This window comes from Pollachius pollachius (assembly GCF_949987615.1).
Source record: "Pollachius pollachius genome assembly, chromosome: 9".
NCBI classification, from domain to species: domain Eukaryota; kingdom Metazoa; phylum Chordata; class Actinopteri; order Gadiformes; family Gadidae; genus Pollachius; species Pollachius pollachius.
The window spans coordinates 15,612,177-15,624,246 of NC_136942.1; the positions used below are offsets into that span (position 1 = coordinate 15,612,177).

General features: G+C 47.9%; 2 protein-coding genes across 3 annotated transcripts; one reads left to right on the plus strand and one right to left on the minus strand.

Moving 5' to 3' along the window:
* Window positions 1–373: 373 nt before the first annotated feature.
* klhl36 (kelch-like family member 36) lies at window positions 374–5,786 on the plus strand (the record flags this gene model as incomplete). Of its 2 annotated transcripts, XM_079742934.1 has the most annotated exons (9): window positions 374–625; window positions 742–825; window positions 1,394–1,588; window positions 2,341–2,463; window positions 2,874–3,095; window positions 3,453–3,761; window positions 3,991–4,224; window positions 4,525–4,682; window positions 5,171–5,786. In XM_079742934.1, the coding sequence occupies exons 2-9, from the start codon at window positions 745–747 to the stop codon at window positions 5,784–5,786; spliced, it is 1,938 nt and encodes a 645-aa protein (XP_079599060.1). In that variant the 5' UTR covers window positions 374–625; window positions 742–744. The 2 variants fall into 2 exon arrangements, with proteins under 2 accessions (XP_079599060.1, XP_079599061.1); XM_079742935.1 differs by lacking the exon at window positions 742–825.
* Window positions 5,787–6,548: 762 nt separating this feature from the next.
* On the minus strand, window positions 6,549–10,836 carry LOC307080282 (aldo-keto reductase family 1 member B1). The gene is made up of 10 exons (XM_079742936.1): window positions 10,726–10,836; window positions 9,918–10,100; window positions 9,515–9,631; window positions 9,201–9,278; window positions 8,983–9,099; window positions 8,383–8,495; window positions 8,158–8,245; window positions 7,342–7,425; window positions 6,854–6,936; window positions 6,549–6,597 (listed from the first exon to the last, which is right to left on the minus strand). Exons 1-10 carry the CDS (start codon window positions 10,810–10,812, stop codon window positions 6,564–6,566), a joined length of 984 nt encoding a protein of 327 aa, XP_079599062.1. The 5' UTR covers window positions 10,813–10,836; the 3' UTR covers window positions 6,549–6,563.
* Between the last annotated feature and the right edge of the window lie 1,234 nt (window positions 10,837–12,070).

Sequence of the window (12,070 nt, forward strand, 5' to 3'; positions counted from 1 at the left end):
ATGCATTTAAAGCCATATGGAAAAAGCGCTTCCTTTTGAATTGCGCATACATATGATATGTTAATTAAACTTTATTTATCCTGAAATCCTACTTTTTTTTACGATAAGGAAATACATATAGGCCTACATATTTTATAATCCTCTTTAAGGGACATGGCTTTTACTGCACTTTTACATTCTATACACACATTTTTAAACTCGCATGTAGTTACTATAACGAAATCAATTCGACATATTAGGACTACAAACAAATTACGGACAAGGGTATTTTAGAACACTGCAACGTTGCCTTCTTGAATGTACCTTGAAGAGCCTCCCATGCAGATTTTGATTGGTCAGTGGCCTCACGGAACACTTCCTGGATGATGTTGAGCCAACAGCATCGAGTTTTAGGACCATGAACAGCCTCGAAGAAGTTAACTGCATTTAAGCAAGATATATATTGTTTAAAATAAGTACATTTTAATTATATTCAACATAACAGTTTAGTAACGTTATCCTCTTCTCATGACTCATAAGCCACACGCAACAACAACTACTTCGTCATGTCCAGCTATTTTAAAAGGATGTTTATTATCATATCACATTCTAAAAAATATATAACCCCTCTCAAGAACGCAAATGAGTAAGTATTCAAGATACGTAAGCATTTTGAAAAAACAACTTCAGAAAGTTACTAACTAAAACGGTGTGTGTGTTTGTGTGTGCGCGCGCGTGTTTGCGTGTGTGTGTGTGTTAAAGATAATGCCAAAGTCAGAGGCCACGATGGAGAGTGGTACGCACAGCTGTACGTCACAGCGTCAGCGACTGAGTGCATCGTCCAAGGTCAGCCTCCGGTAGCACTACATTTGAGTGGTAGTGATGTCGTTTATTTACTCGTTAAATAAACGTCAGAGTGCACGCACACCCCCTGCCTCATTGTAGCCTACTACCATTTCCTTCTGAAGTTCAGAGTCATGCTATGATGACCTATTGCGATGTGATTGTATTTAAGCTTATCTTTCCTGCTGGCTTGAATCCAAATCCAAAGTCGTGTTTCCTATATTATCAGGAAAACAATCAAGCCTTGATCTGAAACCAAAGAGGCAATGACCTGGATAAAGAAGAATAAATAGACATCATGTACTGACATTCTATTCAGGACACCAAAACAGTCGTCTTTGTCGAATTGAAGTCCTCCAACCGTCAATACGTTATTTGAATAACCAGCTGATTTGAATTAGAAGTTAGGCTAGTTATCTTATCACTCTGAAATGACCTTGGATGCAGTTCTCCAACGGTTAACACTGACCGCTCACACTATTAGGCCAAAGTATCGCTTCAATAGCTTGCTGACCTCCTAAATGCTTCCCCTGGAGGAGGACCTGATCTCGGGCCTGTTGTGGACCCCCAGGTGTTTGGCTGGGCGGGCCAGGCGGTGGAGCTTCTGCAGGGGCTGGAGCAGCAGCGCCAGCTGGGCACGCTGTGTGACGTGGTGCTGGTGGCCGGGGGCCAGCGCCTCAGCGCCCACCGGGCCCTCCTGGCCATCTCCAGCCCCTACTTCCACGCCATGTTCACCCTGGTCATGAAGGAGCAGAGGCAGGCGGAGGTGAGGCCATCTGAGGGCTGGTGGTATGAGTGGGCTTGTTGTGTGTGGGTTTAATGGTTACATTACTCTTTTTTAATGGGTCTGAAATCAGCTGTGTTTGTTGAGGGGCGCTGCAGTCAACCTCCATCTGCAGCCGATCGCATTAGCAGTTGGATACCACAATCCAGACGATGTTTATTGAAGTGCCGTTTCCAAAGTGAATTCCATTAGCGAACGTTACCGCTACCATTTCTTTAAACTAAACCAATTCCAGCGTAAATATTATTACTATCAAGCCATTGTTGACATGTTCAAAATTCCGCCGTCATCCGCTGGGGTTTACCTACTGGCTGACTGGGTTTGATTTGGAACTAAAAGCTGCTAGTGTTGGCTGGATCCAGACTCATATCTTGCGGCAATCTTTGATCTCAAAGATCTCAATTCGTGAGATCTTTGCTGGCTTCTCAAAACTAGTTGTGTCTGCCAAAGAGTGTCTCTCACTCTCTCTCTCTCCTGCTCTCTTCTCCATGGAGATACTGTCCAGTGACTTTCTTCTTTATATCTCCATATCTTTGATCTCAAAGATCTCAATTCGTGAGATCTTTGCTGGCTTCTCAAAACTAGTTGTGTCTGCCAAAGAGTGTCTCTCTCTCTCTCTCTCTCTCTCTCCTGCTCTCTTCTCCATGGAGATACTGTCCAGTGACTTTCTTCTTTTTATCTCCATATCGTTGATCTTTGTTCCACGGCCCGTCGGTCTCTGCTCTCGTCCCCAGGTGGAGCTGGTGGGGACGTCCTACAGGGGTCTGAAGGCTGTGGTGGACTTCATGTACAGCGGGGAGCTGCCATTGAACAGCGGGAATATCAATAATGTCCTGGAGACCGCCCACCTGCTGCAGGTGAAGAAAGGTCTCTCTGTGTGCGGAGCTCTGATGTAGGAGGACTTGTCTGTGAGAGCTAGGATCACAGAGTCAATCCAATTGGTCCACGTTGTTGGTATTTTCTGACAAACGTTCTCCATAGCACCATTGAGTTTCAGTCCTTTCAATGTGTGTCTTGGTCTTTCGCTTGGATCTATCACAGAAGTCAATTTCCGAGAAGTGCATTGTTCTTTAACGTGCAATAACAACAATTGGCCATAAGGGGACACCACCTCCCCAGATCTTGTTTCTGTATGTTTTTTCGTTCTTAACTGTAAGCAGCCGATATTGTTTTTTGTCTTAACAAGACATGCATTTGACAATGTACTTGTTTCCTTCACCCTCTATAAACCTGCTGTGTGAATGTCAAACCCAATCGGACCATGAAGGTAGGCCAAGCGGTGGACTTCTGCTGCCAGTACCTGGAGATGGAGGTGGGCAAGGACACCTACCTGTACCTGCAGGAACTGGCTCTCTTCTACAGCCTGGAGCGCCTGGAGGCCTTCGTGGACCGCTTCATCCTCCAGCACTTCGCCACGCTGTCGCTGACTGCCGACTTCCTGCAGAACATCCCCTTGGACAAGCTGACCTCCTACCTGTCCAGTGAGCAGGTCTGTAGCACCAGGCTCCCTCCGACAGTACCCTCATGCACCCGAGTGTGAGCGTCTCTTCGTGTTTCAGCCTTAAATAAATGATATGAGCCCCTTGGTTCTTATGTCGATCTCTCATGAAGTGTTAAGATAGCACATTTTAACTGTCAACATGCTGTACAGTCACACCATGCGGCGTCAATAGCGGTTGACGCCGCGATGAGTCAAGTCTAGGCGCGGTGAATGCATGCTGGTAACGGCAGAGCTTCTGAGTCCTCTCTGCACCTTCATTTGTATTTTAGCCTGAGAGACATCCCTATTTCGTGCCAAAGTCTGTCACTCAAATCAGACGTGCTGTCATAACCGCCGTGCTCCCAGGTGCAGCACGGCAGCGAGCGGGCCCTGCTGCAGGCGGCCCTTCAGTGGCTGAGCCAGGGGCCCGAGCCGCGGCTGGCCCACGGCAGGCAGCTCCTCTCCAAAGTCCGCCTGCCCCTGCTGGGCCCCGAGGAGCTGGCGGGCCCCGTGCGGTCCGCTGTGAGGGCCCTGCTGCCCGGGGACGCAGGCTGCGAGGCCCTGGTGGAGGAGGCCCTGGCGTACCACACCCGGCCCAGCGCCCAGCCCCTCCTGCAGACCCAGCGCACGGCCCCCCGGGGGGGCTCAGAGAGGCTGCTGTTGGTCGGAGGAGAGGTGACCCCTTTGGTTTTGTAACAAGGCTCGGCCGGGGTGGTGCCGCATTCGCAAGTCAGCTGAGGCTGAGGCCTTTCTGGACGTCCTTTTCTTGGCCAAACATTTATTTCAAACTTTTACAATATTTGGCAGGGTACCAAGTTATTGCAGTCACTAATCTCTAGATGTGAGGAACACACTTCACTTTACATCGTGTGTGTGTGTGTGTGTGTGACCACCCCCCCCCCAGGTTCTGGACCGTGGCAGTGAGCTGACTGCCAGTGTGTTCTGGCTGGACGCGGCTGCAGCGGGGGGCGGCTGGCGGGAGGAGTGCCTGCTCCCCGACCAGCGGAGCCACCACTGCGTGGCAACGCTGGGGGGCTTCCTCTTCACGGCGGGAGGCAGCCTGTCCCGGGACCACAGCGGGGACACCGCCTGCAGCCTGCTGCACAGATACGACCCCCGGCAGCAGACCTGGGCAGAGGTACCCCCCCCCCCCCCCCGCTCCAACAATACACCAGATCAAACTCCACCGAGTGCACTCGTATAATATATACACTTAGAATATCCTGCATTCAGAATATATTTCTGTTGAAACTTCAACTGAGTATGTCACACAAAAGATTTCACTGCACGTCCTGTATAAGTGTGAGCCAAATAGAAACCTTTTGAATCTTGAATCTACTGTAATACCCTATCTGGCTGCGCCGCGCTGTGCCACACCCTCGTCTCAATGGCTGTCGGCCCCTAGTGGTAGTTGGTCCCGGTTGTTTTGCTGTTGCAGTGCGCGCCGATGAACCAGCGGCGGGAACACTTCTTCCTGGCTGCAGCGGGCGGGTGTCTGATGGCCGTCGGGGGGAGGAACGTTACCGGAGCCCTGTCCTCTGTGGAGGCCTACCACCCTGCGGACGACTGCTGGACCTACGTGGCCGGGCTGCCCAGGTAGGAAGGTCCATCAGGAGGTCATTCTTTTTTTAAGGTAATGGCTCCTTTAACCATATAGTGAACACATTCATACAGCGTTTAACGTTTTGCTTCAATACTCAGTTAACCTTAACATATAAGTGAATAGAGAAATAGGATGAGGTCGTTGGCTCTAGAGAGATAACAGATTCGGTGGTCATCAGGAGCTCCCTTCAGAGGGCTATCAGGGGGTGTGATAGAAGACACATGGAGTTCCCTTGGGGCTCTTATTGGCCTCTGCCTTTGGTTCGGGGTGTTCTGCCTTCAAACATGTTTGCATGATATTACTAATACCTCCTTTAAACCTTAATTTTCTCCAATAGTGGCAACAAAAACAAACTAAATAGCATTTGTTTTGTCTCTACTTCCTCAAAAAGAAAGCTTGCTCCCTTTGTCCTTGTGTGTGGCCCCCGGCCCCCTGCTCCACTGTTGACTCATGGCCCCGCCCTGTCTCCCCCCCACCCCAGGCGGACCTACGGCCACGCCGGCACCGTCCACCACGGCACCGTCTACATCTCCGGCGGCTACGACCAGCAGATCGGCCCCTACCGGCGGGACGTGCTGAGCTACGATCCCCCGGCCGCGGGGGCCCCGTCCGGCCGGGCCCCCGGCTGGCAGGAGCGCCGGCCCATGGGCGAGGCGCGCGGCTGGCACTGCATGGCCTCGCTGGGCAGCCGCGTCTACGTCATCGGGGGCAGCAACGACCTGCTGGACGCCCCCGAGCGCCTGGACGTCCGGGCGGTGGAGGCCCTGGACCCGGCCAGCGGGCAGTGGACCCGCCTGGCGGACCTCCCGGCGCCCGTCAGCGAGGCGGGCCTGGCGGTGTGGGGCGGCAGGGTCTACGTGCTGGGCGGCTACAGCTGGGTGAGCATGACCTTCTCCCGGGCCACGCAGGTGTACGACCCCGCCACGGGGCAGTGGGCCCGGGGCCCCGAGCTGCCCAAGCGGCTGGCAGGGGCCTCGGCCTGCACGTGCACCCTGAGGCCTGCCCCACCCCCCGCCGCCGTACCCAGAGACGATGAGGAGGAGGGAGGAGGGGGCGGTGGGAGACAGCGGGGGCGGAGGCCCCCCCACCCCGTCTGAGGAGAACCGAGACGTTCCTCCCCGTTGGCTTGATGATGAGTGAGGGTGAGTCCCGCGCTGTGTTGTGGGATGGGCTTGTTGAATACGGTTGAATCGGACCTAATTTTCATTTCAGTGAAGGTGGGTTCTCCCTTACTAGAAAGACTCCACTCATGTGTGATGTATATGTAAAAGCATTTAAGATACTGCTATTACGAAATGACCTGGTTGGAATGACACTTTATTTAATATTGTTTCTTGGTGTTTCCTAATGTTTCCCAAAGGATTTGTCTTCACGGATAACGTTATTTTTTCTGTGGAAGATGGTGTAAATAGGAAACTTAGTTGCATATTTTTTTAGGATAAACCAAAAATTCAGTTTTTTGTAAGTTATTTGTTTTACAATTTCAACACACTTCTGTGTTCTATGTTTTGGCAGTGCATTTCACAGTATAGTTCTTGGTGTTTCATAATGTTTACCATAGGATTTGTCTTCAACGCATAACGCTTTTTAACATGGAAGATGCTAAAAATAGAAAACTTAGTTGCATTCTGTCTAGGATAAAGATTTTTTATTATTTATTATTAGTTTATTCAAGTTTTTTGTTTTACAATTTCAACACATCTCTGTGTACTACGTATTGCCAGTTTATTTCACAGTATCATTTTAGCATCATCAACACTGAATGTACAGTTTTAAGGAAAAACTTCAAGCCCTTGCAAGGTCTGTTTCCATTTTACGATCATGAACATGAATATGGTATTGATCCACTCGTTCTTCTCTCTGCCCTTTCATTCTTACTCAAATGGATAATAAGGATGAGACTTGAGCCTGAAAACCAAAAATGCGTAGGAATTTGTTAGGTCCACTTAAATGTCACCTCAATCTATTTCACTGCACTGACATACAAACTGTTGCACATTGGTAGCGCATACCACGACCAACACCCCTGTTATTATAATGAGGCCTCACACGTCTTCCACAAAGGTGTTCATTACCAAAGCCCTAAGTAGCAATTAGATACATCCATTTGACGTTTCTTATTTATTTGTTTGTATTTGTATGAATGGGCACAATGGGCACTTACTCTTCAAGGACACAAGCTCTCCATCCGCGGTCCAGCCCTCTCAGCGCTGCCATGTCCTCCTCCGTCAGACTAAAGTCAAAGATCTGCGTGCAACAACACATTCTCTTGGCCGTTGTCACACTACGAAATAAAATGTTATCTGCTTCCCTCTTCTGATATTTTTTAACATTGAAGTCGTTCATTTGAATTCTCTTTGATTATGTTTCTGATTTATTGATTACACAAACACCAGTAAAGATTGATTCCTCAAACAGAATTTGGTTTCAACATGAACACTCTTTAGGAAATAGCGGAAATATAGCCAACGGACAAAGACATACTGATCCGCAGTGCACCTCGAGGCTGAACTGGTCTTGGCTGTATGTGCTCAAAAAAGCAAAGGGGTTGGGAAGACACCAGTGCTACCATAGTGGTTGAAACTGGAAAAATATGGCGCTAGGACAGAAGCAAGCACAGAATGAAGGAAGGAACAAGGAGACAGTCGTCACCTTTGTGTTCTCGAGGATGTGATGAGCTCTGTCGCTCTTGGGGATGACTGATATACCTCGCTGCACGTGGTAGCGCAGCAAAACCTGGGACAAACGCACACACTGGGAAGTAACCAGCCTCTGCACCCATATACACAACAGGTCTCCCATACTAACTGTGGTGTAAAATAGGAATGACACATCACATAAAACATTGAAGGTACTAGACCATATAGTTATTAAGTACGCCTTCGTATGAGGTCTCATTGCAAGCTCAAAGAAAGCTCCCTTCCTCTGCTGACACTTTGACCACGAGACCTAACACGCCCTAGCGGATGGCCCTCTTCCCCAGGAAAGACCCCCTCACTCCTTAGGCGGAAAAAAAAAAAAAATTGTCTGCCCCAACTTCCCCCCTTCCTGGTTTTACTGCTAATTAGCTCAGAAACTCTGTATTTCTATTGACAAGTGACTTGCCTCCCAGCCTAGACCGTGAGCCACTTCTTAGTTTAATTTTGTTTCCTTATACCACACCTAAATAGATGCAGACCATGGGAACTGCTTTTTGTCCCCGTTTGTTTTAACCTCTTGGATGCATGTGCTACCAATGTTCGAGTCACCCTAGAAGGATCATGTACATCCATTGTCTCATTGAAGGTGCTTGGTAAATAAAGCTGCCTGTGTCTTCCCATGGTCATGCTCTATTAAATCAAATTCTACTTTACTTACAAATAAAATACTTTAAAAAAAATAATAATACTTTTACAATAAAATAAATACTTTTTCATCACGTCACACACACCAGCACACAAATACACATACAAACGCACATTCACTGACCTGCGCAGAGCTATGTTTGTGCTTCCTGGCAATTTCTTTAATGACCGGGTCTTCTAGAATGTTCTCTGGATCTTTCTCCCCTCTGTGACTGCAGGACAGGGTAATTGAGGTCATCCTCTCCCCTTGTTAAACCCAACCGCGTCGGCACTAAGCCTTCCTATGTAACCCTTTAAAACAAGAACCCAGTGACCGCTGCCAACAGCTGGATGAGGGATGCAGACTTACAGTTCCGGGGGTCTTTCGGGGGAGCCAAAGGGGCTGTAGGCAGTAAGGACGATGTTTTTGGCTTTGCAGAACTCTACCATCTCTACCTGGGCCAGGTACGGGTGCAGCTCCACCTGCGGGTGAAGAGGAGGCAGCGCGTTGGATCGCATGATGTCCTCCCAATGAAAGATGGGTGTCCGACAGACTCTGTATAGTCACAGAACGGACAGGTCCTTTGTATTTGAGGATGTCTCAAGGTTTTTAATTGGTATTCTACTTGTTAAGCTGTGTAGTGTATCATTGTTAAAACAAATTGTACAAAAAATGAAAAGTTTTCGAACCCTTTCCACTAAATTGGGGGGTGGGGGGGGGGGGGGGGGGAGATAGTTTCAGAGTTAAACATCAATGCCAAGGGTTTGCTGTTTATCAACAGTTAACTAATGGAGAACCCAGAGTGAGGTAATAACATCGATCAGAAGGTTCAAGTGTTACAAAAGTGTAAACTTTTGTACGGACTTTGCCTTAGTGTGAATGAACATAATGTACATTTGGTAGGCTGATAATGTACATTTGGTAGGCTGATGATGAGGACCTTGATGGACATGAATGCATCGCTTGTACCTGGTTGACAGCGGGTGGGACCCGGGCCAGAGCAAGGAGTCTCTCCAGCTGGAGAATGTTGAAGTTGGACACACCGATGCTCTTGGCTTTACCACACGCCTGCAGGGCTTCCATTCCCTGCACCCAGCCACAGAACTTAACACAATCTATCCGCTCAAATATGGTCATAGGTGAAAGCACCAGAGGGATAGAAGGACAGACAGAGGGATGGGTCTTACCCTCCACACATCCAGATAGTCAATGTCGGTTGTTAGCATCTCCCCAGCTTTCATTGGAAAAAGCTCATCACCTACTTTCTGAAAAGTAAAAGTTTCACAGACATCTGTTTACAAAGTATCTGGATAGACACAAGGTTATACTTAACTACATCTCAGATGAGAGTTAATCTTTCTCATAGCAGCCATCGGGCCCACAATATAATTGTATTGCTACTTTTTGAACAGGATAGTGAAGAGAGAATGAAGAGGTGGGAATTCAAACCGAAGTCGCTACAAGGCGTATTGGTTCTCTCAATATGTGACATTGACCTAACCTTCAGGCCTACAGGGAAATGCAGCAGGTAGAGGTCGACATAGTCCAGCTGCAGGTCCCCCAGGGACTTGTCGAGGCAGGCTGGGATGTCCTCTGGGGCATGATGGGTAAGCCACAGCTGCAAACACACACACACACGCACACACACACAGACACACACTCACACACACATTAACACACACACACACATACACACACACAGACACACACATTAACACACACACACGCACACACACACACACGCACACACACACACACGCACACACAAAATTGGGACTTAAAAGGTCTCTGGCTGGAAGAAGGAAGTGTGCTGGGGTAAATAAACAGGGGTAACTCAAATGGAATGTATAGGGTCTTTCATAGGGTGTTTCAGAAGTCTGGTGGCTATGGCCCCAGGCTCCCACCTTGCTGGTGATAAACACGTCCTCTCTCCTGATGATGCCCTGCTGGATCTTGGAGCGCAGGGCCCGGCCAATGTCCACCTCGTTGTGGTAGTTGTGGGCCGTGTCGATGTGGCGGTAGCCCGCCGCGATGCCTGCCTCCACAGCCCCCTGGGCCTGGGCTGAGGAGCGTGGCAGGTGAGGAGGCTGGGAGGAACACAATGGAGAACATGCCAAGGGACATGGTGAAGGGAGCACAAGCAGATCATCGTTACGTTAACAGTTTCTGCTTTTCAACATGCTGTGGTCCAGCCTTCTTTTAAAAATGCCTAACCTGGATCCCTCTGGTTTTTTCAATAACCAAGCTATGTCCAAGTCTCAAAGGTTTCAATAAAGAAGATTGGGTCCTCTGAACGAAGAGATGTTCTGCTGCGCATGCAACACACTTTGGTGTTTTTATTGACTCTGAGCCTCATATCCTCCAAATAGTGCAGTTCCCCTTCCTACACTGAAAAGTACCTCCAATCTAAGAGTTATTGTCACAATGTGACCAAGAGAAAGTAGAATTGTTTAATCCTGACTGGACTGCTGTGCGTCTCTGCTCTCAGATATCAGCAAAGAGTCACTCTCTTGCAGTAAGAGAGAGAGAGAGGGCAGAGAGAGAGAGAGAGAGAGAGAGAGAGAGAGAGAGAGAGAGAGAGAGGGCAGAGAGAGAGAGAGGGGGGGCAGAGAGGGTAAAAGGACAAACATAAAGAGCTAGACCGATCCTAACGCTCAACACGCGGTAAAAATGCAGAAGTGAAGCAAAAGATAGATATTGTGTGTGGACTACCTTCCACGTGCCCAGGCCCAATATGGGCATGCGCCTTCCGTCGTTGAGCTCTAGGATCCTTGCCACAAGTGCGTCCTGCTCTTCCATGTGGCTCGTGTTTGAACAAGAAGGCCGGCGGGGTCGCAGGAACACAACAGACCTTGGGGACTCACAGATCGGGCCTCCAGTTCACCTTTCAGTCCACTTAGCTCAAACAGTCTTAATTAAAAACCCTAGACTGCACATTGAATTGTTTTTTTGTCGTTGCCTTTATCTCTCAATCAGGGCCTTTACTTCCTTATGGTCCCGGTGTCTCTCTGTCCGTCACTCTCTCGCTGCTCTCTCTTAGGCCTACCCCCCTCCCCCGTCCACTTCCCTTTTCTTTATCTGTCATGGGGTTAATGATTTCACAAATCCAAGCACCTCACCACTTTGCTGTATTTAGGTGTACACACAGGGCCTGCACCTACAGAGGGAAAGCCTATGTTGGAAAGATTTTTTTCATAGGGGTCTGATACACACACACCTACACACTGTCAGGCACTCACGCACAAACACACACACACACACACACACACACACTCACACGTACACATATACATACACGCATGCACTCACACACACACAAACACACACACGCGAACACAGACACACACACACACACACACATGCACACAAACTAAAACACACACAGACACACACACACGCACGCACGCACTAACACACACACATGCACACACATTCAAGCATGTACAATATAATATAGCTTTAATGAGCAATCAAGACTGGAAAGTTTTATAAAGTTAAATATATTATAACCACAGAACAATAACACAAATCTGCAGATCAATGTTCTGTCTTGTTTAGCAAGCTATTTTTAGGGTTAATTACCTTTTTATGCATTTCATTACATTAAAATAAAGACCACAAAGTCCACAAGGCTCATTTGGACCTTCTGAAGAACAACCTAAATGATTGAAAAAGTTTTCTCTTTCCTGGAGCCCTACTGCTTCTACAGATTGGTCCCAGGAGGGGGCGCTGCTGTACAGAATCGTCTCCTTTTTTAAAAAAAAAATACTTTTATCAGCAAACAGATGGATTTGCCCACATTTTTCATTGTCGATGTATTTTTTAAAAGATTCTGCCAAGAAAACATAGATTAACTAAGGCTATATTATGTGCATATCTTAAAAAAAGTATTCTTTGACGTTGAAAAGTATTGCACTGTTCAGTGCCTGAATATAAGTAATAATACTGTATCGTATTATATATTATGTTGTTTTATTTTCTATAATCTTGAATTGTCTTGTATTATTATCTAATCTTCAGGATTTCAATTCTTCTGGACAAGAAAACCACACTCAGT